The 22,778-nt window shown below is 39.0% G+C and overlaps 1 protein-coding gene across 13 annotated transcripts in view; it reads left to right on the plus strand.

Annotated features, from left to right (window-relative positions):
• Window positions 1-22,778, plus strand: part of LOC124797826 (calcium/calmodulin-dependent protein kinase type II alpha chain) — a 1,017,246-nt gene that overhangs the window by 876,340 nt on the left and 118,128 nt on the right. For 11 of the 13 annotated variants that reach the window (XM_047260866.1, XM_047260890.1, XM_047260884.1 and 8 more), the window contains exon 13: window positions 4,975-5,037. The exons of the other annotated variants lie outside the window; for them this stretch is intronic. In XM_047260866.1, coding sequence (XP_047116822.1) covers window positions 4,975-5,037 — 63 coding nt within the window. The remainder of the gene's footprint in view (window positions 1-4,974; window positions 5,038-22,778) is intronic. 13 annotated transcript variants of the gene reach the window in all.

Raw genomic sequence — 22,778 nt, forward strand, 5'->3', positions numbered from 1 at the left:
TACATTGTTTACTATGTAGCCCATCCTCTCATCCTCACATGATCATGCCAGCATTAAAACTATCCACCTTATACTCATACAAAAAGGATGTTTTTCAGTCTAAAATGCTTGGCACCTATGCAAGCTGATGAAATTCACTTTATACTGTGGAGTCCTCATTGCTTCAAATGCAGAAAATTTAGTTTCCTGTTGTGATAGTCCTGGCAGATAGTTGTTTCTCAGTTTCTGCTATGGAAAGTGTAACTTTTCATAGTAATGCTATAAAACTGAGATTGTAACTTTCACAGTAAAGTATTCCTTATGAACTAATGAAATGAATTACAGAGAACTTTCACATTACCAAGACACAGTGCATCATGTATTAGGTCTTAGGGAAGGCAGACATTCATTCCCACATTTGATCCTGATAGATTGGAATCATGATGGTTAAAATCAAACAGTGAAAACTCTAGGTAGGAATATCAACAATGTAGGAAAAGGTAGACACGTCAAGTTGCACTGTTGCATACAGGCACGATTAAAAGGCACTCACATGTAGCTTTCGGCCACAGCCTTCATCAGTTATCACACGCGCACACACACACACACACACACACACACACACACACACACACAAAAGTAAGCACACCTCACACACACATGACCACCAACTTCGTCACCTCGGGCTGGAATGAATGGAGCATCACGTGGGAGGCAAGCAGGAATCTGGAGAGGTGGGGAAGGGGAAGGGGAAGGGGAAGGGGAAGGGGAAGGGGAAGGGGAAGGGGAAGGGGAAGGGATAGTAGTGTATGGGTGGAGAGAGAGATGAATGCTGTCTGATGGAGTGTACAGGGACTGGACTCCAACAGTCACAGTTTTGGGGGGCAGTGAGGTGGGATAAAAAGGAACAAAAAATGAGAGGAGCAGGGAAAGATTGTTGAATGCATTGGCAGAGGGCTGCAAATAAAGAGGATGGGAGATAAGAATTGGGAGGAGATAATAGGAGATAGGTGGTGGAAACTGTTGGGTGAAGGGTGTGGGGACAGTGTATTACCATAGGTTGAGACCAGGATAATTATGGGAGTGGAGAACGTGTTGTAAGGACAACTCTCACCTGCATTATTCAGAAAAGCTAGTGGTGGAGGGAAGGATCCAGGTTTCCTGGGTAGTGAAGCAGCCATTGAAATCAAGTGTGTTATGTTGAGCTGCATGGTGTTGCACTGGCAGGTGCTCTTGGCCTCAGTTGGGTGGTAACTTCATTTTGACTGTCGTCATCCCTTTCACACCAAACAATCCCTCCCATATAGCCTGGCCACCTGGGGATGGTCTGTCTGCAGTGACAAAAACTCCTTTGCTCAGTATGCTGAGGTCCACCAAAGCCTTCACTGACAGGCACTATCCCCCAGACCTAGTCCACAAACAGATCTCCCATGGCATTTCCCCTCACAACCTCAATCCTCTCACCACCCCCAAAACCAGCCACAATGGAGGTCCCCTTCATCACCGAGCACCACCCCAGACTGGAACAACTGAAGCACATCCTTGGCCAGGGCTTTCATTACCTATCATCGTGCCATGAAATGAGGGACATCCTACCCAAGATATTTCCCACCCCTCCTAAAGTGGTGTTCTATCACTCACCCAACCACCACAACATCAGAGTCCATCACTATTCCACTCCCAATCCCAACCACTTGCCACAAGGGTCATATCCTTGTGGAAGACCCAGGTGCAAAACCTGCCCAATCCACCCACCCAGCACTTTCTATTCCAACTCTATCACAGGTTTATCATACCCATCAGGGGCCAAGCCACCTGTGAAAGCATCCTTGTCGTTTACCAGCTCTGCTGCAATCATTGTGCAGGTCTTTATATTGCTATGACTACCAACCACCTGTCTGCCAGGATGAGTGACCACCACCAAACCTATGGCCAAGAGCAAAATAGACTACGCTGTGGTTCAACATGCTGCTGAACATAATACACTTGATTTCAATGGCTGCTTCACTAGCCAAGCAATCTGGATCCTTCCCTCCATGACCAGCTTTTCCGAATTTTACAAATGGGAGTTATCCTTACAACATATTCTGCACTCCTGTAATTTTCATGTCATCAACCTACAGTAACATACTGTCCCCACTCCTCCACCCAACAGTTTCCACACCCAATGTCCCATCATCTCCTCCCCATTCTCATCTCCCACCCTGTTTATTTGCAGCCCTCTGCCAATGTATCCACCTGTCTTCTCCCACTCCTCTCATTTTTTGTTTCTTTTTTCCCCGCCTCCCTGCCTCACAACCTCTCTCTCTCTCTCTCTCTCTCTCTCTCTCTCTCTCTCCAGCCACATACACTACGGTCCTGTCCACTTCCCCACCTCCTTCACATTGCTGCATGCATAACATGTGATGTTGCATTCTAGCACAAGATGTTGGAGTTGGTGTTTTTGTATGCCTGAGATGTGCTTCCTTGTGTGTGTGTGTGTGTGTGTGTGTGTGTGTGTGTGTGTGTGTGTGTTTACTGATGAAGGCTATGGCCCAAAAGTACAGGTGAGTGTCTTTTAATCGTGCCTGCCTGTAACTTGATGTGTCTTCTTTACAGTAAGTATCAATCCTGATGGTTAGACATTTATTTCAGACAAGATATCGTCATGGCCACTTTTCTGTGAAAATTCAGACAACAACTGCCCCCAGGACATAACCACGAAAAACATGAGATCCTCACATTTTCTGTGAGTAAATAGTAAGTTTACTTACCTACCCAATTAGTAGGATGGACTTATATTTAGGTTAAAGGTACATTAAGCACACTATTAGAATATTAAGTGATTCATGGTAAATGCCAATCTCTGAAGCACAATTGAAGCATGATTCAAAATAAGAAGAGTTATTGCTATTATAAAGTCTTTAAATGATTTCCACACTTCGGACCACATCTAACACCACATGCTTCACTCTTTTCTCAAAAAAAATAATATGAAGTTGATAAATGAGACATGAATAGTGTACGAACTGTACCAGTGATAAATGAAACTATTAGTGTATTTTGAAGTAAATAGAAGTGTTGTATTAAATGTTATCTGTGCCCATACTCTGTACCCTTGTTGCATCTGTTTAGCCTTTTTTCAAATATACCACTTATAATTTTATATGATACAACAAATTCATCATGAAAGACTTTGAGGTTAATTAAGGGAGTTGGTTAGAAAATTCTCAAGCTTTCCTGAGTTAATTATCCCTGAAAGTGGTTTTATAGTCACTTACTCAAAAGTGTCAAGATCATATTACTGACACACAAACAGTCAACTACCTTACAGAACTATTAAAACTACATGAATAAAAATTATTTTAGAAACATTGCAAGATATGTTTTACACAGTCATTGAGTTGCCTCTTGAGCATTTACTGAGCAAATGATAATTTGCTGTTAACATAAAGCATTCCTTCAGATTTATCCCCTGTGATTTTATTGTCAAACTGATATTTATGTATTTTATTAAGAGGAAGCAGTTGCAGTAAAATATGTCCAGATGTTACAAAATAGACTGTATTCATTTGCTCACAGTGATGCATGGTTATGTGATTACTTAATTGTTGTTATAGACCAATGTACAAAATAAATCTGCTTGCAAAACAGTCTTCTACATCTCTAAATAAAACTTTATACAAAATTGAGTTACATTCAAAGAGTTTCTAATTTTAAGAGAATGCTCTGTCTACAGTTAAGTACAATGATGCATGATACAGCACTTAGTTAATTTATTGTTCTGGATATGTGTACAACATGAATCTGCCTGCACAAGTAATGTACAGTCATTAATACAACATTCTGCAAGTTGTTAAATCTGTGTTGTAGGATTAATCTTCCACAGGCCAAACCTCACAAGTGTATAACTCATATATGAGACATCTGTGGCTTGCTATCTAACTACCATGTTTAGTTACAGTTTAGCATCTTGTGCATGCAACTAGAAAGAGAATTTTTTAAAATGAGTTTTGTATCCATTATTTATGAAGAGAGACCAGGGACATCTTACATGTTAAGGCATTCTTTCTTGAGTCAGAACTTTACTGTTAAGAAAGTAAGGTGTACCTAGGTAGTTCTTTCTGAATAAATGTAGCTACTTGGCAGCTTGCTGAAATTGCATTTCACTCATGTAAAACCTCATCTTCATTTAGTTTTTGTATTTTGAGTATGTTTTTGATGTTGCTGCTCTCATAAGACCTTCTGTTGTTGATGAAGTGCAGCAAGTTTTCTTACCTATTTATACGTTAAGCAAGATTTAGCAGCATCTGCTTAGCTCCAGTCATAAATTTTTTTATGTTTCTATATATTCACCTAGTGAATTGATTATGCAAGTGTATATGTTATTTAACACTGATATACTGCATGAAATGCATAAGCCAAATATGAGAATTATTTGCATCCAAGTGACAGGGATGCTCAATGCTTTACTCTCATTAATTCTCAATAGAAAATGCTGAAGATGAAGCCTGAAATCCAATAACAAACATCATATTTTCTGTTTTTAGATATCTTATCAAAAATGTTCTCAATAATTTTATGATTGACATATCAAAGGTAAGTTAATTTCAATGCTGTGCCAACTAGTCATAGAGAAGCAACAATTTACACATCAGTCAGCAAATCAAACTTTGCTTAAGCTATGTTTGTTAATCTAATGGAGCTGCAGAATCTGCTTGATGATGTGTAACAGAAATATTTTATTTTTGCAGGGTCACTGCATATTCTGAAAGTGATGGCATTCTGCCACATTGCTTATTGACAGTTCTATGCACAGCTAGCTTTTTTTCCATTCTGAATCTGCTTTTCAGGTCTGAATCTGAAATTGTTTAGAGTTGAGGTTTTACAATGAATGTGTTGTATTGAAGCTTTTTGATTTGCTATTCATATGTATATATTGTACTTATCTCTTGAAACATTTTTTTGTTTTTGTTTGTGTGTTTTGTTCGTGGGGCTCTCGCAACTCTCCAACAGAAGACAAACTTAACAAGACAGGTGTAGACAGGAGCTCTACAGTTATTGCTAAAGATCCAGAAGGTAAAGAAGACAAAATATATCATTAGTGGTTTCTCACAAAATGATTACTTTCTCAGATTTCAAAATCTTGCTTAGATGTTGTTTCTGCATTTATAAGGATGTTCTAAGAAGCAGAATTGTGAAGTGTGTGGAAAAAGTCTTTCCTCCATGCTAGCACTGGTCCCTAGATATTTTCCTGGGTGGTTCACACTAGTTTCAACAGTTACATATCTTCATTAATGCACACACATTGCTTGTTTTTTAGAAATTAATTGGTTGTTAAGTAACTTATAAACTCCCATTTTGATTCAAGGCAAGTTAATTTTTTAAATATAATATCTAATATTGTAAGCAGTGAGATGAAAAAAATTGCATGACAAATTATAACAGTGTCTGCTGTGCAACTAACAACTCATAATTTTGCTTCTTGTTTCAAAACAAAGAAACTTCCTTACAGAGTACAGATGAAGTTTTAATATTTCACAGTTTTTGTTGATGAGAAGGTACACTACAACAATTTGACTTACATTCATTAGAGTTTTTTTATTTTCAAATTATGCTTAATAAATTTATGCAGGCTGAAACAGGAAATGCTTGGATAACTTTCAGGCTTTCATTGATTATCACTTTTTTATTATTTTTCTGATATATGGAACCATTAATCAATTTCTTGAATATCATACAGCAACATTTATTCTAAATGCGCATGCAACATCTTAATTGGAAAACATTATGCCTGTTGAGGAAATATGTATTTGTATAATGTCAGTTTTAACTCCCTCTATTATGGGATATCCTTCATTTTTCTTTTCTGATTGGGCCTTACAGAAATGCTTGACATAATTTCACGCACTGTAATTCTCTATGCTTTTGCAAAAATGATCTATAAGGATGCCGATCAATGCTGCTAACATGTTTTCCTGTTAAAATTTATTAATAGTTCCTCTTAAACTGAAACAGCATAATAATTCTAATGTTTAAAATCTAAATCTTTGATTAATAATTCTGTGTGTTGTTTTTTACTACCTAGTTGAACTGTCAAAAGATAATTTGGGCTCTCAGCACATTGTAACACATCTATTCAGCTAGAAGGGAAGGACTATCTAAATGTGTTCATTTCCCAACAAAATGATATTTGTTGCTCCTTTTTAATTTTTGGAGAAACATATTCAATTGTTGATAAATTATGAGACAAAATTTCTAACCAAAGTTTACTTTCAAAAAGTGAAATGCATAATACTGCCGACGAACACACACATGTAAATATGGTACACTTCCTGACTTTTGGAATTAGCAAAGTAATAGTTTGTTACAAGGGTAGGAAAGAGGGATATATTGAAGAAGGTTAAAAAGAAAGGGCAGCTCACTCAGACCACAGGGTCAGAGGTATCCAATTGTACCAAGTCCTCAGTAGAGGTGGGACCTTCTCATATTGGGAAATTAATGGAGCAATCACTGAATGGCAATAGCTGGACATGCATAGTTAATAACATGTCTCTAAGATGATCATACCAAGAAATATGCACTCTGCAATGTGTTTTGAAACATATGCAGACCTTCTGAAAGTAGAAGCAGGACTGTGCACAAGGAAATTTGCTTTTACAGCTTCCCTAGGCAGCAGTTGCTGTTAAGATAATTCATTACCTTTTATGTCCATTGTTCATGCACTGTAATACTTTATGGTTTTGTGGAATATTTTGAAATGTCAGCACTTCATATTGCAATGGATATGTCAATCTGATCAGTGCCATATGTATATCACTAATAGATCATGTTTTCAATCGATGCTACTTTTCTTTGTTATGGTGATAACCACACACAATTCACATTACTACTTTTTTTTGCAAATACTTTAAAACATAATACAAATTAATAATGGAGCTAGGGCACTTGGAGACAGATCAAACAGTTTTTGTTGAGGTTCTGTTGCCTTCGTAAATGATTTAATTGCTGGCAGTATCATGTCTGTTAATATGCTGAAATATTTTGAGCTCCGACAAAATTTTCATCTTCCTTCACTTTTGGAAGCTTTGCCACAGTATTGACAGATTTTGTTGTAATGTAATACAAGAAAGTCATAGTTTCTCAAAATATATATGCTTGACTGTGTGAAGTAACTAAATTTTTTATGATAACAATCATTCTTGGATATTTTTATGAGTTTGGATAATTTTAGATAAATTTTGTGGAAATACAGTCAATTATTGGGATTTATTTTGTTTATCAGTTTGTGACAAAGTTACTGTATGTTTTAGTACCTTTCAAGCGAGAGTATTCACAGCAGAAATTAAAAATTCATAATACTGAACAGTAGAGTAAAGAGACAGATGTACAGCATTCTATAACATCTATTACAAATAATAATGTCATGTTTGAGAATCTATTGGAATAAAGATATATGGCATCATGACAAATATGTTTATTTGGTGAGCACTTGTGCTATGCTAAAACAAGCATTGATGTGAAGCTGGTACTAGTGGTGATTGGATAAAAAGTCTGTTCATTAGAGTAAGAAAGCCACAAAACAATGGCAGTGTTAGGTAAAATCTGTTGTTTAGAATAATATTTTCAAAGGTACTGTGATACAAAATATCTTTCAGGCACATTTGGATTTCTCATTAATTCTGTAGCGCATTTCTTGTGGTACACCCATACTGACAGTGCAGTGCATTCTTCCTGCTGTTAGGACAATAACTGATCATTTTTAAGACTGTGTACGTAAATGTGTGTGTTACTAACTTTCAAACATGTTTAATTCATTTGATCTTTCAATGTTCTGTGTGTCCAAATCATAAAGTGATATGTGTAAAAAATCCAGTGGTTTGACTGTAGGGAAAATCAGGACTCTTGCAGTAAGGAGCAATTGTTGAAATGTAAGGTTGCAATTCAGAGGGAATGATCAACTGTTTACTTCCAGACTATATCAAGAGTAACACTGACTGCTTCTGAGTAGAAGATTCTGCTTTCAGAAATTATTATAAAAGTTCAGAGGAATTAAGGAAGGGATAACTGCAAACAGTCCTGTAAATTTAACTAAACAAAATAATTGTAAGCTTTCAACTGCTATGCAATTCTTCAGCCACCTCATTACATTAAGAGTTATTGAAACAGAAAAAGAGTGCAAGAATTCCAGCTAGTGAAACAGAAATAGTTATAACAAGGGATAATACATGTACAATTTAAAAAAAAAAAAAAAAAAAAACAGCCACACACACACACACACACACACACACACACACACACACACACACAGTTCAGTCTTTAACTGTGAAATACAATTTTGAATCCTATCATCACAATAAACATGGCAAACACGAAGAATAAAGAGGAAGATGGCTCTCAACCAGGGCTAGTTAAAGATCATTTTTGCATACAAGCAACATATCATTGGATGCCCACTCAGATATTAGTTGGCATGTCTTGGGCTCTTGGTAAGAGCACTTCTGGTACCTTCTAGGTTTAGCACCAAAACTGGCCATAAATGTTGTTTGGGCCTTAAAATGCTTTGCTCTCACCTTAACTTGATCTTAATTTATGCACATAATTTGTGTCACTAGTATGTATTCCCTAGATTTCCTCTTTCTAGGTTTTTTTTCCTGTCTCATTTTCTTTTCTGCTTCTTTCTTTCTATTCATTATCTGAACGCCCATAGGTGGACATTAATATGGGCTGCGTCCACCCTGAGTTTGAACTCTGCTTTGAAAAATTTCAGTAGATATAGAAGTAGATTTAGGTGTAGGTGTAGGTGTCTGAATACCTGTGGACAAATGGCAGCTCATTCTTCTTCAACAGCCACACCAGAGAAGGTGGTGATGTTGGCCACTGGAGTCTGGCGTGAGGGTAACATTCTAATTCATACCAAAGGTGTGCCATTGCATTCAAGTTGAGACTCCAGGCATTCCAGTCTATTTCAGAAGTATTAATGTCCACAGATCATTGCCTCACACATGCTGCTTTATGACAGGGTGCTTTGTCATGCTGATATAAACACTCATCATCTCTGAACTGTTCCTCTATTGTACACAGTACACTTTGCTATAAAATATGTTCATATCCTTCTCCATTTAGCATTTTCTTGAGCATGATAAGGGGACCACACTTGAACCATTAAAAAACATGTGCACACTGTACCACCACCACCACCACCACCCAGTGGACTCACCACTCTTTGGTGTGTATGTGCTGAGCCTTTGCAGCACTACTTCCCTTTCTGTGCTGCTCCCTTGGGGACTGAGTCATAGGCCTTCTTTAGAAAACTGAAGTTCTTGGCAAAACTCTATATGGATTTGCCCTGTCCACCCATCTTACTTTCCCTGTCCTTCCTCCACTTTGGCATTTGAGGTTTTTGCTTTCCTTATTTTGCTCCCTGTGCATTCCTGAAGGCTGGTCTATGTATTTGACACATAAAAGGTGACTGGGTAAACCATAATAACCAGCCCTGGGTCAACAAGTAGGGTTCATACATACCCCCTGGGAAAGGCCAGGTCCAAGGAGGCGTGATTGCCTGAGCTGTTACCTTTGTCTATGCTGATTGGTCCCTCTGTCTGGAGACCGGGAGGTGCAAACTGAGGTGCAGACTATCACCTAAGGCAGGTGAATCCCCCCCCTCCCCCCCAAATGAGGAGGCCCCAACAGGAAGGAGCATGAGTGACTGCAGTTCACCACTTCATGAAACAGGTGGATAAAGAATTAGTACCAACCCACACCCTGTTCCTCACATTTGAGCATGTGGTATTTCCATCAAAAATTAAGGCTGGCTACGAAGCTCTATTAATGCCACATCATATATCCCAGATTGCATGCGTTGCTATAGATGTCAACATTAGAACCTTATACATGAATCTTGTGAAAATGTAGCCAAATGCATAACCTGCGGCAGGGATGCTCATGAGGGTGAGTGTCCCCCTCCTTCCCCGCACTGTAACAACTGCAAAGGTGATCATGCTGCTTCCTCTCATGGCTGTCCAATCTACCTCAATGTGAGAGCCATTCAGGAGATCTGGATGGTCACATTACTTGGAAAATTTTGGCCAGCTACAAACCTTGTACACTACCCTCTGCCAGTTATAGTACAGTCCTTGCAACATCCCAACTCATGAAGAACATGGCTACCAGACTTGCGGCTTCCAGTTTAGTGCCACAGTTGGGAAATCGTCTAGCTCCAAGGTCACACCCTCATCTTCATCTGCTACAGGTGCACCCCATTCCAAAAAAAACCTTCATCTTTGCCAGCAAAATAGCATTCCTTGCAAACAGAATCACAGAAATCCAAAAAGGAGTACTCCCGTGATGACTTTCTGCACGCATCTAGCCAGCCAGCATCAGAGTCTGCACCTGAAGAGATTCAGTCAGATCCAGTAGAGGTGAATTACAGGTCCTCTTGTGATCATACTATCCAGTTGTTTTCTGCCTCCAGGAAACAAAATTACACCATCACAATCACTTTCACCTTCCACACTTCACTTCAGTCCAGTTTGATCTTAACCCTGAGGTGGGGACTCCAGCTCATGGAGGAGTCATATTGCTCATTCGAGATGTTGTCAATAGTCACACCATTTCCTTGCACACCCAGCTTCAAGCAGTCGTGTCTATCTTTCCCTCCTGGTTTCACCTTCTCTCTTTGCACCATCCTCTCACCCTCATCTTCTGCTGTCACCAGGACAGACATTTTGCAACTTATTGCTGAACTTCCCTCCCTTTTTGCTGCTTGGCCACTTCAGTGCCTACCATCCCCTTTGGGCTCTCCACGCCCCTGTCCAAGAGGCTCTCTCCTAGTAGATATCTTCAGCCAGCTCAGTCTAATCCGTTTGAACATTGATACATCCACATTTCTTTCTGATTCCATTCACTCCTTTTTCCACTTGGACTTTTTGATTTGTACACTCAACTTGCTTGTCGTCTCGAGTGGTCTGTTCACTCCAACACTCACTTGAGTGACCATTTCCCCTGTATCATTCATTTGCTAATGCCTATACCATCTGTATGTCCACCCAACTGGCAGCTTTCTAAAGCTGACTGGCTACTCCTCACTGGCCACTTTTGTTAAACACCATTTGCCCTGTATTGATGACCAGGTAGAATAACTTGCAAACTCTTACTACCATGTAATGTTGCATATCTCGCACCCCTTTCTAGGCACAATGTGCCCCATCTGCTGGTAGACTCAGGCATGCTGCAATGAAATCCACACACAGAGGTGAGCTCTCTGTTTTTTCAAATGCCATCACACAATGGTGAAATGTACCCATTATAAAAAGATACATGCCCAGTTTCACTGCATTTTCAGAGATTGCAAAAAAGCTAATTAGCTTTCTTTTCAAAGCTCTTTTAACAGTTTTACTCCTTCTTCTGTTGTCTGAGATAATCTCCTCAGCTTTCATGAACCACAGTTTATTCTCCTGTTCCTGGCCTGACCATAGCGAACGTGGTCATTGTAGGTCCACATGACATCTCCAACACCGTAGGCCGATATTTTGCAGGCATTTTGAGTTCTGTTCATTACCATCCTGCCTTCTCCCCTCTAAAATGGGTGACAAAGGAAAGGACAATGTCTTTCTCCTTTCAGAAATGTGATCATTACAGTACTATGAGGGAGCTTAAACATGCACTCTCTTTGTCCTGGTCATCTGCATCGGGACTGGATGGCATTCTCATTTTGATGTTGTAACACCTATCTCCTGAGGGCCTATCCTTTCTCCTCCATACATATAACTGCATTTGGACAGATGGCACATATGCCAGTCGCTGGCATGAGGTCATTGTCATTCCCCTACTTAAGCTTGACAAGGAAAAACACCTTCCTTCCAGCTACCATCGAATTTCCCTCATAAGTAGCGTCTGCGAGGTGATAGAATGCATGATTAAGGCTGCGTTCACACTGCCGGCTGGGCCGAGCCGAGCCTGGCCGGGCCGCCGCCCGCTTCGATATCAAAGACATGGTTCTTAATTGCGGTGTTCACACTGGCGGCCGGGCCGCGCCGACACGGCGTGAGCCTCCCGGAGCCGAGCCGGCGACATCCAGAGTGTTTAATATTGTCGGCGCGAGCCGACCGCAGGCGCGAGCCTGGTGAGCAGCACTACAGCTTCTGCAGTACACGCATCACACGTCTCCCTTCTGCTTTCGTCACAAGTGTGACTGCACACATCTTTTATTTTAAGATGTTACCTCACATTTCACAATCAGTGAGGAAACATTACGTTTATTATAATGATACATGCGAAATTACTTTTATTTCATTTATTTAATCTACCGTATTTACATGCATTTACAACAATATCTTGATAGCGATCGCGGCATTGCCGCCACTGAATAGTTCGCATTTACTTGTAAATGGGGACAGATATGAGTGTCACTGAGGGACGGAAATGTGTCCCTACCAGATGATAATGCATTGTAAAGTCATGCTGTGGCAGTTCCTTATCAGTGGAAATAGAACCACTGAGTCAAAGGGCATTATCTCAAAACTCTTCGCCTATCAATCTGTCTATCTTACGAGGTAATGAAAAGAATTCTGTGAGGCCATCATTGGTTCCACATGATCAACCATCACCACTGCCAAGAAGAAAAAGTTGGAAAATTTTGAAGGAGTATTTCTGCGATTCTTCGTTGAAGGTACAGCAAGACCTTACCCTAAATGACGAAGCTAATTACTTCCTAATGATTCTCAGGAGTCCCATAAACTCTCTTCCTCTCAGAGGTAAGCGTTTGTGAAATTTAAAATACGAAAGCATGACTACAATTAATTGGAGGTAGTGAATGCTGTACAAAGTTCTACTGCAAACCAAAAAGTGTGTACTAACGAATCTTACCTTATCGTTATACACAATTTTTCTTCTGCTGTTATACTTCTGCGAAAATTTATGTTCTGTTTAGAAATTTTGTCTTGAATGTTCTGCAGCACATACTGAAATGTATTATGATTCATTCTGTAATCTGAATAAAATTTTTCAGGATAGTTTTTAAGTTCTTCATATAAAGAAAAAAACTCTCCTAAATGTCTGTCGCTATTTATGGGATGAATCCATAACCTCCTAGTTCTTCTGTACTTCAAAACTCGACGAGTTACTGCAGAGTCAAAACAATACCAATAAAAGAGTGAAGACATTGTTCTACACGAAAGCACAGACTAGCTAAAGGCGAGCAACTGTTGACTGCAGCTGCGTTTTCTACTGGCTTGCTTGTCAGCTGTCGAAGGGTGGGGATCTTTTTAAATTTATTTATTTGGCCTCCGGCCAGCCATTTAGCCAAAGAGTGGGGATTACCTTGACAGTGCAGCGCAGCCCGCCAAGGAAGAAAAAAAAACAATGAAGAACAATGAAACGCACATCTGTGCCGATCTACAGTAGTTTCATTAACTCTCCATTATTTTTTCTGTGAAAGTAGACAACGAGACTACAGAATTGCGCTTCAGTTATCTTTTAGTTCGAAATACGAAATGTACGTCATACTAATTGTAGGATGTTGATGACAAATAATTTTTTGTCTTTTGTGATGCAACATGTGGCCAATTATAAAAGCATAGCAGATGATTGTCCAGTAGCCGAGGGAAAAATTCTTATACATTTGGATTTATCTAGACAATGAGACCATTAAAATAATACGAGGGATCGACACTAGGTCTGCTCTGATCACTAGTAATTAGTTTTTTTCTGTCCTGCATTATATGACTACACTAAACCAAGCTGTAACCGCGCGAACTCCGTGGCTTGCGGACGCGGCACTGACGCCGCTGAGTAGCTCGCATTGCTTGTGACCAGAGACAGATATCAGTATCATTACCATTTCAAAAACTTTTTGGTACTTTAAGCTACATTTCATTCCCAACAATGTATGGTCTAAAACGGATCTAACAGTAAGCTACCCGCTACATAACTTTTTCACTACAAGATTTGTAAATCAAGTGCACAACGTTGACAAATAGCATCATTTCACAATGACTGGTACGAAATATGGAAAGATAAATGATTCAATACGAAGCTAAGATGTTGCACTACCACGTGTACAAAAATCAGATTCTTTAACCGCATACTTTCTTCAAAATCGGTTGGGAAGCGTTACGAAACTAAGAAATCACGCGAAACGAAAAGTAGACTTTTTCTTTTTTCACGACGTAAGTAACGCTTTTAGGGAAAAAATAAGTTCATAAAACGATGTGGCGAAGTCTTATATACCGCTAAGAATTTTTAAAACATGAAAATTGGAGAAGTGGATTTTCCCCCATTTCGCCGTCCCGGCTCGGCGCGGCGCGCAATGTGAATGCACTACACGTCGGCCTAAGCTGGCTAGGCACGAGCCGAGCCAGTACTACGCGTCAGCCCGGCCCGGCCCGGCCGGCCGTGTGAACGCAGCCTAATGGTCCACTGGGGTGGTGGCTCGAGCCTTGGAATCTCCTCACTAACACTCAACATGGATTTTGTGGGTACTGCTCTGCAGTTGATCATCTTTCGCCTTGTCAACTCATATTATGAACATTTTTTTTGTGGAAGTGCCAAACTGTGGCTGTGTTTTTTGATTTCGAGAAGGTGTATGACACTTTCTGGAGGACAGGTATCATCAATATTATGTATGAGTGGGGCTTCTAGGGCTGCCTGCCCCTTTTTATCTAGGAATTTTTAAAAGACTGTGTTTTTAAGGTTTGTGTGGGCTCAGCCCTGTCAGACACTTTTATTCAAGTGAAAGGATACCTCAGGGTTCTCTGCTTAGTGTCTTTTTATTTGCCATAGTGATTAACCATATTACAGATTGTCTCATGCTGGGTATCTCAGGCTCTCTTTTTTTGTTGGACTTTGTGACTATTGCAGCTCTCAACAAACCGTCTACTTGAGTGGTGTCTTCAGCAGTGTCTTTATCACCTTTACTCATGGAACAAGAACAATAGCTTCCACTTTTCCACTGACAAAACTGTCTGTATGAACTGGCAGTGCCAGAGTTTCTTCCCCTGTCCCTACATATTGGCCCATCCTTCTTCTGTTTGTAGAGACAACAAACTTCTTGTGACTCAAGTTTGATAGGAAGCTCTGTTGGTCTTCCCACATCTCTTACCAGGCAGCTCGTTGTACTCGCTCCCTCGGTGTTCTATGTATTTTATGCTGTACCTCATGGGGAGTGGATCAGACCATCCTCCTCCACTTATATCAGTCTCTTGTCTGTTCAAAAACAATATTCATCTGCATGTCCATCTATCTTACATCATCTTAACACCATCCACCACTGCGGGATATGCTTAGCCACCGGTGCCTTCTGTACTAGTCCTGTTGAAAGTCTTTATGCTGAGGCTGCTGACTTACCATTTCCTACTGGTGGGATATTCTCCTCAGTCATTACGTGAACTGTCTTGTCTTTTGTGCCCAGTCACCAACTTAAGCTCCCTTTTTTGATGATTCCCTTGACCACCAGTATGGACTGCGCAGGTCTTCTCTGTTGCCTCCCAGAGTTTGCTTTTGTTTGTTGCTTCGACAGCTTTGCTTTTTTGCTCCCTGCACATTCCCCATGGGTGTGAGCTCTTCACTGCCCTGGCTTCATGCTTAGGTATGTGTTTACTTTGGCCTCCATTCACTTCCTAAGGATGCTACTCCTGGTTGGTGTTTCGCAGTGAGTTTCTCGCACTTTGCATGCGGCTTGGGGACAGAGTCTTCATCTACACCAATGGTTCCAAGACTGACCATGGTGTCAGTTGTGCCTTTGTACTTGGTGATGATCGTTTTCAATATTGACTTCTTGAGCAGTGCTCAGTTTTTACTGTGGAGCTCTATGCCCTTTCTCAGACCACTCAGTACGTCCGTGACATGGGCTTCCAAATTGTGTCTTCTTCTCAGATCTTTTCAGTGTTCTTCAGAGCCTTCATCTGCTGTATTCAGTCCATCCTATAGTACAGCAGATCCAGGAATACCTCCGCTTGCTTACTGTTGGGGGAACCAACATGGTGTTCCTGTGGCTTCCGGGTCACATTGGCATGCCATGGAATGATGCTGCTGATGCTGCTGCAAAGGCTGCAGCTCTCCTTCCTTGGTCTGCTATTCATTCTGTTGCCTCAGATGATCTTCATGTCACCATCTGTCAATATGTGGTATCACACTGGAGTGCAAAATGGTCTTCTCTCCAGGGAAACAAACTCTGGGACATTAAACCTCTTCTAACAGAAAGATGGACTTCCACTCGCCCCTCATGTTGCAAGGAGGTCCTTTTAGCCTGGCTGCATGTATGATACTGTCATTTTAGTCACCAACATTTATTAAGTGGTGACCCTGCCACATTCTGTGCTAGCGATGTCAATCCTTGATCGTGTGCCATTTTCTGATCTAGTGCCCATTTTTTAACTGTTTACATTTACATCTATGTTTACCGTCTACTTTCTCAGATGTTTTAGTGGACGACACCCATTCTGTGAAGCGCGCCTTACTTTTTATTTATCATAGCAGCATGGCAAGGCAAATTTGATTTCACTTGGGACACCCATGTCCTTAGCTGCTTCTCTCTTAAAATCCTTTTTTGGCCTCAGATTTTTAAATAGTACTTGGTTTTTCTTACATTATGATACGGGCACTTATGACCTTAGCAGTTTTACACCTTAAAGCACCAACCAACATAACTAAATAAATAAGTAAACAAAGAAATGTAACAACACCACCTCTTCCATACTTCACTGTTGGACTGTAAATGATGGGAGTAAAATTCTCAAGGTATTTTTCAAACCCAGTCTCTGCCATCAAATTGCCACAGGATGTTGCGTAATTCATCACTCCAAATCATCCATTTCCAGCCATCCACTGTCCTGTGTAATTGCTCATTACACCATTCAAGCTTTGCTTAGCATTGACTATAGAAATGTGTCCCTCATGAGGAGCTGCTCAACCATTGCACACCATTTTTCTTAACTCCCTACACACTGTCATTGTGATAGCTGGACTGCTGGCAGTACTTTGGAACTGACAAGTTTGTTTAATCTGTGGGAGTGTGTCACAGAGGTACTGAAGAACTATACTGTCAGATTCTTGAAATCAGATGTAAACTATCCCAAAAAATCTATGAATAAAGTTTCAAGAACTGGCTTTAAATGATTACCCTAGGGATATACTACAACCATCTACACTTTGCTCACGTAGGTATCATGAGGATAAGATTAGAATAATTACTCATGCACAGCGGCATTCAAACAATCATTCTTCCCATGCTCTGAACATGGATGGAAGAGGAAGAAATTCTAATAACTATTATAATGGGACACACCCTCTACCATGCGCTTCATGGCAGTTTTTAAAGTATGGTGTAGATATAGAAGTAGCTGAGTGATACATCCTGCTGACGTTATGTAATTCTTACAACCACCCTCCTCAGTGCTCAGAGGTCCCCCTCTGTCAGTACATGTGGTCTTGCTGGTCTTGGTTTAGCTGTTGTGTTCCTTCTTGTTTCCGTTTCACAATCACGTCACCAGCAGTCAACTTGGGCAGCTTTAGAAGTGTTGAAATGTCCCTGATGGATCTGTTGCTCAAGTAACACCCAACGACTAGCCTATGTTCAAAGTCACTGAGCTCTGCTGTTAGTGCTTCTCTACTGACAACACAATGCTCCCCACCAGCTTTTATACTGATGAGTCTACCTCTCATGATATCTAGTGGTCAATTCCACATGACATTGAGGTGTCCGTGAACTTTTGATCAAATAGTGTATATACCAGTACCCATTTCCTTTTGTTGGTTTCTCTGCTCATAATGTCCTTTATATTATTTTATTCTATATATTTTCAGTACTTTTTTATTTTTGCTTATTACCAGAGCCATCCAGACAGTAAAAAACATTTGTGCATACAATCCATACACCATTCTTGTGGCAGCCACTCATTAGTTTTTGGTGATCACTGTGATGCAAACAGTTGCCACATGGAGCCATAAGTTGGGCCTTGTCACATGCAAGTGCAGAGAGAGCTGTGACCAAAGATGTGCTGGTCAAAAACCCTGCCTGCTGTGAGATGCAAGGTGTTATTTCTTTTTTGCAGTCAGAAAATGTTAGACCCTGTGATGTTCACAGAAGACTTGTTACCATTGATGGCAAAAGTGTAATGAATGCAATCATTGTCTGAAAGTGGTGTATAAAGTTTATAACAATAGGAAAACAGATGTTCATGATGCAGAGAGATCAGGGTAACTTTCCACCATCACAGATGCATTGAAACAAAAGGTAGATCATATCATTCGAGAGAATCCATCATTTATCATTAGTGATGCACATGAACAATATCAGGAACTGTCTCTTTCAATTGAGCACAAAACTGACACTCAGCACTTGGGGTAACACAAAATCCATGCACAATGGGTTCCATGCATGCTCTTGGGTGACCAGAAAGCTGCAAGAATGAGTGCTGCATTACCATTCTTGGAATGTTAGGAAAGGAATGGCAACACATTCATTGACTAGATTGTTAGGAGATGAAACATGTGTTCTCATAAGACACCACAATGAAGTGGCAGTCTGTGGAGTGGCATCATCCTCAGTCACCACAGAAGCCATGTAAGTTCAAACAAATTGCGTCAACTCAAAACCTGATGGCTTTTGTATTCTGGGTCAGTGAAGGAGTCCTGCTAATTGATTTCGTGCCCCAGAACACAACAGTCAGTAGGTCAATAGTATTGCCTACTGTGTTACCCTAGAATGTTTTTGTCAGTCTATCTAGAACTGCCGAAGAGGCAAGCTCTTGCATGGAATTGTTCTATTTCATAAAAAAGCACATTTGTATACTGCGTGGTAGGCACAAGCCTTGCTGCAAGAGAAATTCTGGTGGGATGTCCTCGAGCACCTTCTCTACAGTCTGGGCCTTTCACCATTGGACTTTTTCCTCTTTCAAAAATTGAAGGAGCATTTTTCTGGTAAACATTTTACAAATGATGAAAACCTGAAGGATGCTGTCATAATCGAATTGAATAGTCAGATGGCTACATGGTATGAAGTTTCTGGGTGGCCCTCATATTATTCCCCTCTACCTCCTGCCCTTTTAAGCATTTATTTATAGTCCTGTTCACATTTTTTTTTCTTATGAGTATAGTTCTCAACTTTTAACTTTTGTGTGACAACTTATTAGTTGACGTGCAATTTGAATTTTGGCTTTTACTCTATTGTTACTTTCAAATTTTTTGTAGTTTGGGTCTCTCCTGAAATAGGATTTAAAAATCTTTTATGCTTTCTCATTACCTCTGCATTTATTTCTGCTTTTTACTGTTTGGTGAGTTCAAAACTGAATGAATTTTTAAACATTCTGTACTGTTTGTTAGCTTATTTATAGTCCTTTGGATTTCAGGTGGTTTATAGCTGATTAATAACAGTTGATTATTATTACACCCCATTAAAATAGTTACAGACAACTGTTGGTATTGACCCTATTTCAGAATCTTGATTTACTGTTTCGTGACCATTATGTCACACAAATAAACATCTGTGATTTTAATGTGATGTTTCAAAATGTAAATTTTTAAAAAATCTAATAGAGAAGACTGAACTTCATGCATTCTTAATGCTTAAATTTAATTGTGAAATTAAATATATTATTTAAATAATAGGAAATAGACCTGAATATTTTTATTTAGAAGTTGATGTGATTAACACACAGATTTTCAGTTTTGCCCGTCTTCAGTTTTTATCATTTTGAAACAGATTCAAAAGAAGTTTGGTAGTAGAATATGCAGTATAATTTTGTAGGCAGAAATTTTACTGATACACTAGATTGCCACAATACTGCAGGACCCACATTATGAATTGGAAATTTGGAAATGTAGTGTAAACTTTGTTCTGCATTCATTCAGCATGCTGGTGTATTTATGCTTCATACACAGAAGCCTTACACTTGTTTTCTGATGTGAGCATCAGCTTATGTAGTCAGAGAACACACTTCCAATCACACTTTTTTTCTGGCTATGCAATGAAAGTAGCATGGGAGTCCAGCAATGACAAACAACACATTGAAAGAGAATGGAATATTTTGTCAGCATTTTAATACCCACTTTATTCAAGCACAGTAACTCTCATTATTCGACATTCCTCCAGTACTCATATATAAAAATAAAATACTGTCCCACTGGACTACAAAACTAGAGAAACATGATTTATGTCTGATGTTGGAGAGTTATAGTATCTTCTGTTTTGTGTGTGTGTGTGTGTGTGTGTGTGTGTGTGTGTGTGTGTGTGTGAGAGAGAGAGAGAGAGAGAGAGAGAGAGAAGGGGGAAGGACAAATTAGCTGTATATTGAGGATAAAATACAGCACCATGTCTACTAAAAATGGCAGAAGATTTTACTGTTGATGGCCAAGCCTCAATTGCACATTTATTACGAAGTGCTTGCTGCATAATTGTTATGCCGCATGATATTTGCATATCTCTGTTCCAACTATTTTAAGTTAGTGCTACGTATTATGTTATATTCATCCTGAAATTTATATTTAAGTTCTTCAACTTTTCATCTTACTGTAGTTATCCAATGTGAGGACAGATAAAAATAATATATGATGTTCTTCCACCCAGTTCGGAGTAACTAGAACAGTTCCCGTGTAAATCTCTTTCATTGCCATTCATGTCTTCTAATTACAATTTATTTTTCTCATTATATTAAAACCTCTATTTTATTAAATTTTTAATGAATTTTGTACTGATTTCTTTTTTTTTTTTTTTTTTTTCCTGTGTTGATTGCGAATTCTGTGATAAGAAGTTGTCACTAATTGAAGACCTCAGCTGTGAACAATAGCAAGGGACAAGTTGATTGTTTTGTGAGATGGCAGACTAAAGTTTCAATATCACAAAAAAATATTTCAAGTACTTGCAGTATGACTGTTTCAATCAGATAAGTCATTGTTTGTTTTCTCATACACCTACAGTAATGACATTTTAAAAATCATAAATCCTACCGGAAATTTTGTTCTGAAAAATTTGTGAAAGCATACTTACCATTGTTTACTTGCAAACTGAGTGCACTTAATGTAGGTTAGTACTGACTTATTACTGTGTACTTCCTGTGCAATTTAACAAACTTCTTCTAAGAAACCTCTCAAAAATACAAATTCAAAGGTGCAAATTCTTCCAATTTTCTGTTCTTAGATTTTCATTTTGCAATAATAAAACATAAAAGCCACAAAAATTAATCTAGGATTCAGCACAATACATAGTTAATTTTTGGCAAGCACCTTACTACAGTATGTAAATGATGTTAAGGATGGCTTTTAACATTCCTAGCATCACCTCGTCACATAAACTGTGGTAAGGGACACAACTTAACATTACTTACTTGTTTAAAGAAATTCCCCATTTACCTGATTAGCAACAACTTCTGAAGTGTCTTTTCATACAGGAACATATTCAGTATCTTTATCTGTGTTTTAATTGTCCACATCATTCTGAAGTTCATACAAACCATCTCTGAAAAACGTTTTTCTGCCATGAACACTGCATTTGTTACTACTACTGGCAGTCATGTTTTTGGCACTTACAAGAGTTTTGATCCACACATCCTGACAAACCTGCCAGTTCTGATAATCTGAAATTTGAGGTAAAACTGCCATTTTCAGTTTATTGTGAGATTATCAACTAATATGAATAAAGCACATCATTTACTTTCTTTTACATGCAGTAATGCTGATTGATGAAGAGCTCTCAGGTTTCCAATCAGGTGGTAGTGTTAAAATAATGTGATGTTTTGAAGAGTGCCATAACCATCATGATTACGATACCCTTTGAAACATGATGTTGTTTCATCATTGCCACCCATCTGGAAACCTGAGAGCTATTGATCAGTAGTACATTCACACATACAATAACTCTGTTTCTCATTGACTGTGCCATACCATTGTATATACAGCCAAGATTTTCAATTATCATATGGTAGGCTATGCTTGTTTACCTATATAAACAACAACTTTTATGTTTATAAAGTTTAGTGAGTTTTTAATTTTCTGGTTGTTACTGATATTAGTGGTTACTGAACAATACCTCTCAGTATCTTATTTGAAAATGGAACAGGGGAAGGAAACAAAGAACTGCTGATCATGCTATTTTTTCATAACAAAGATGAAATTAGTGTTCATCATCCATAATAGACACAAAACTTTCCACAGTTAAAAGAAAATGGTGTTACTGCTACCACTAAGACAGACAATTATGAATGAACAGAAGCAGTTACTGCTGTTTTCCTGCTATATGAAGAAATGTGTAACAAATGCTTTGATTATGAATGTGGTGTTAGCATGTAAAAGTGATGTCTTATCAGGGAGGAAATCAGGTATAAGAGCAAATTTTTGTATTGTATAGAGTAAAGTTATAGGTAAGAGAAAGGTCACTAAGTATATGTTAGTGCTGTAAAATGGTCACAGGGTGGCAGGAATAAAAGGGCAGTATCAGGTTCATTGCAGAAGTATATGATAATGATAGGAAACGCAGTGTGCAATAACAATGTGTAACAGGAAGATCTGTCTAAAAGTAAAGTATTGGTATTTTTATCAGAAAAATGTATCAAGTAAATAATATCCAATAATTCAATGGCAAAGAAAAGATATAAATATAAAAATTAAAATCTGAAATTCAAAAAGACAGCACCAAAAAGGTTTAGGGACACAGGAAAAAATCATAAGTTTCAGTCTAACCCACCAGCCCTGTTTAAAACTATTAATGCATTTGTGAAGGGAGAGATCCTATCCACAAGGTTTAAGTGAAGCAAGTTACAATTAAAAATAAATTAATTATCTTGTTAGAAATGAAAATCCAAGAAAAATTCATTTTTGGCTCTTCTACA

Source organism: Schistocerca piceifrons, chromosome 1 (genome assembly GCF_021461385.2).
Source record: "Schistocerca piceifrons isolate TAMUIC-IGC-003096 chromosome 1, iqSchPice1.1, whole genome shotgun sequence".
Taxonomy (NCBI): domain Eukaryota; kingdom Metazoa; phylum Arthropoda; class Insecta; order Orthoptera; family Acrididae; genus Schistocerca; species Schistocerca piceifrons.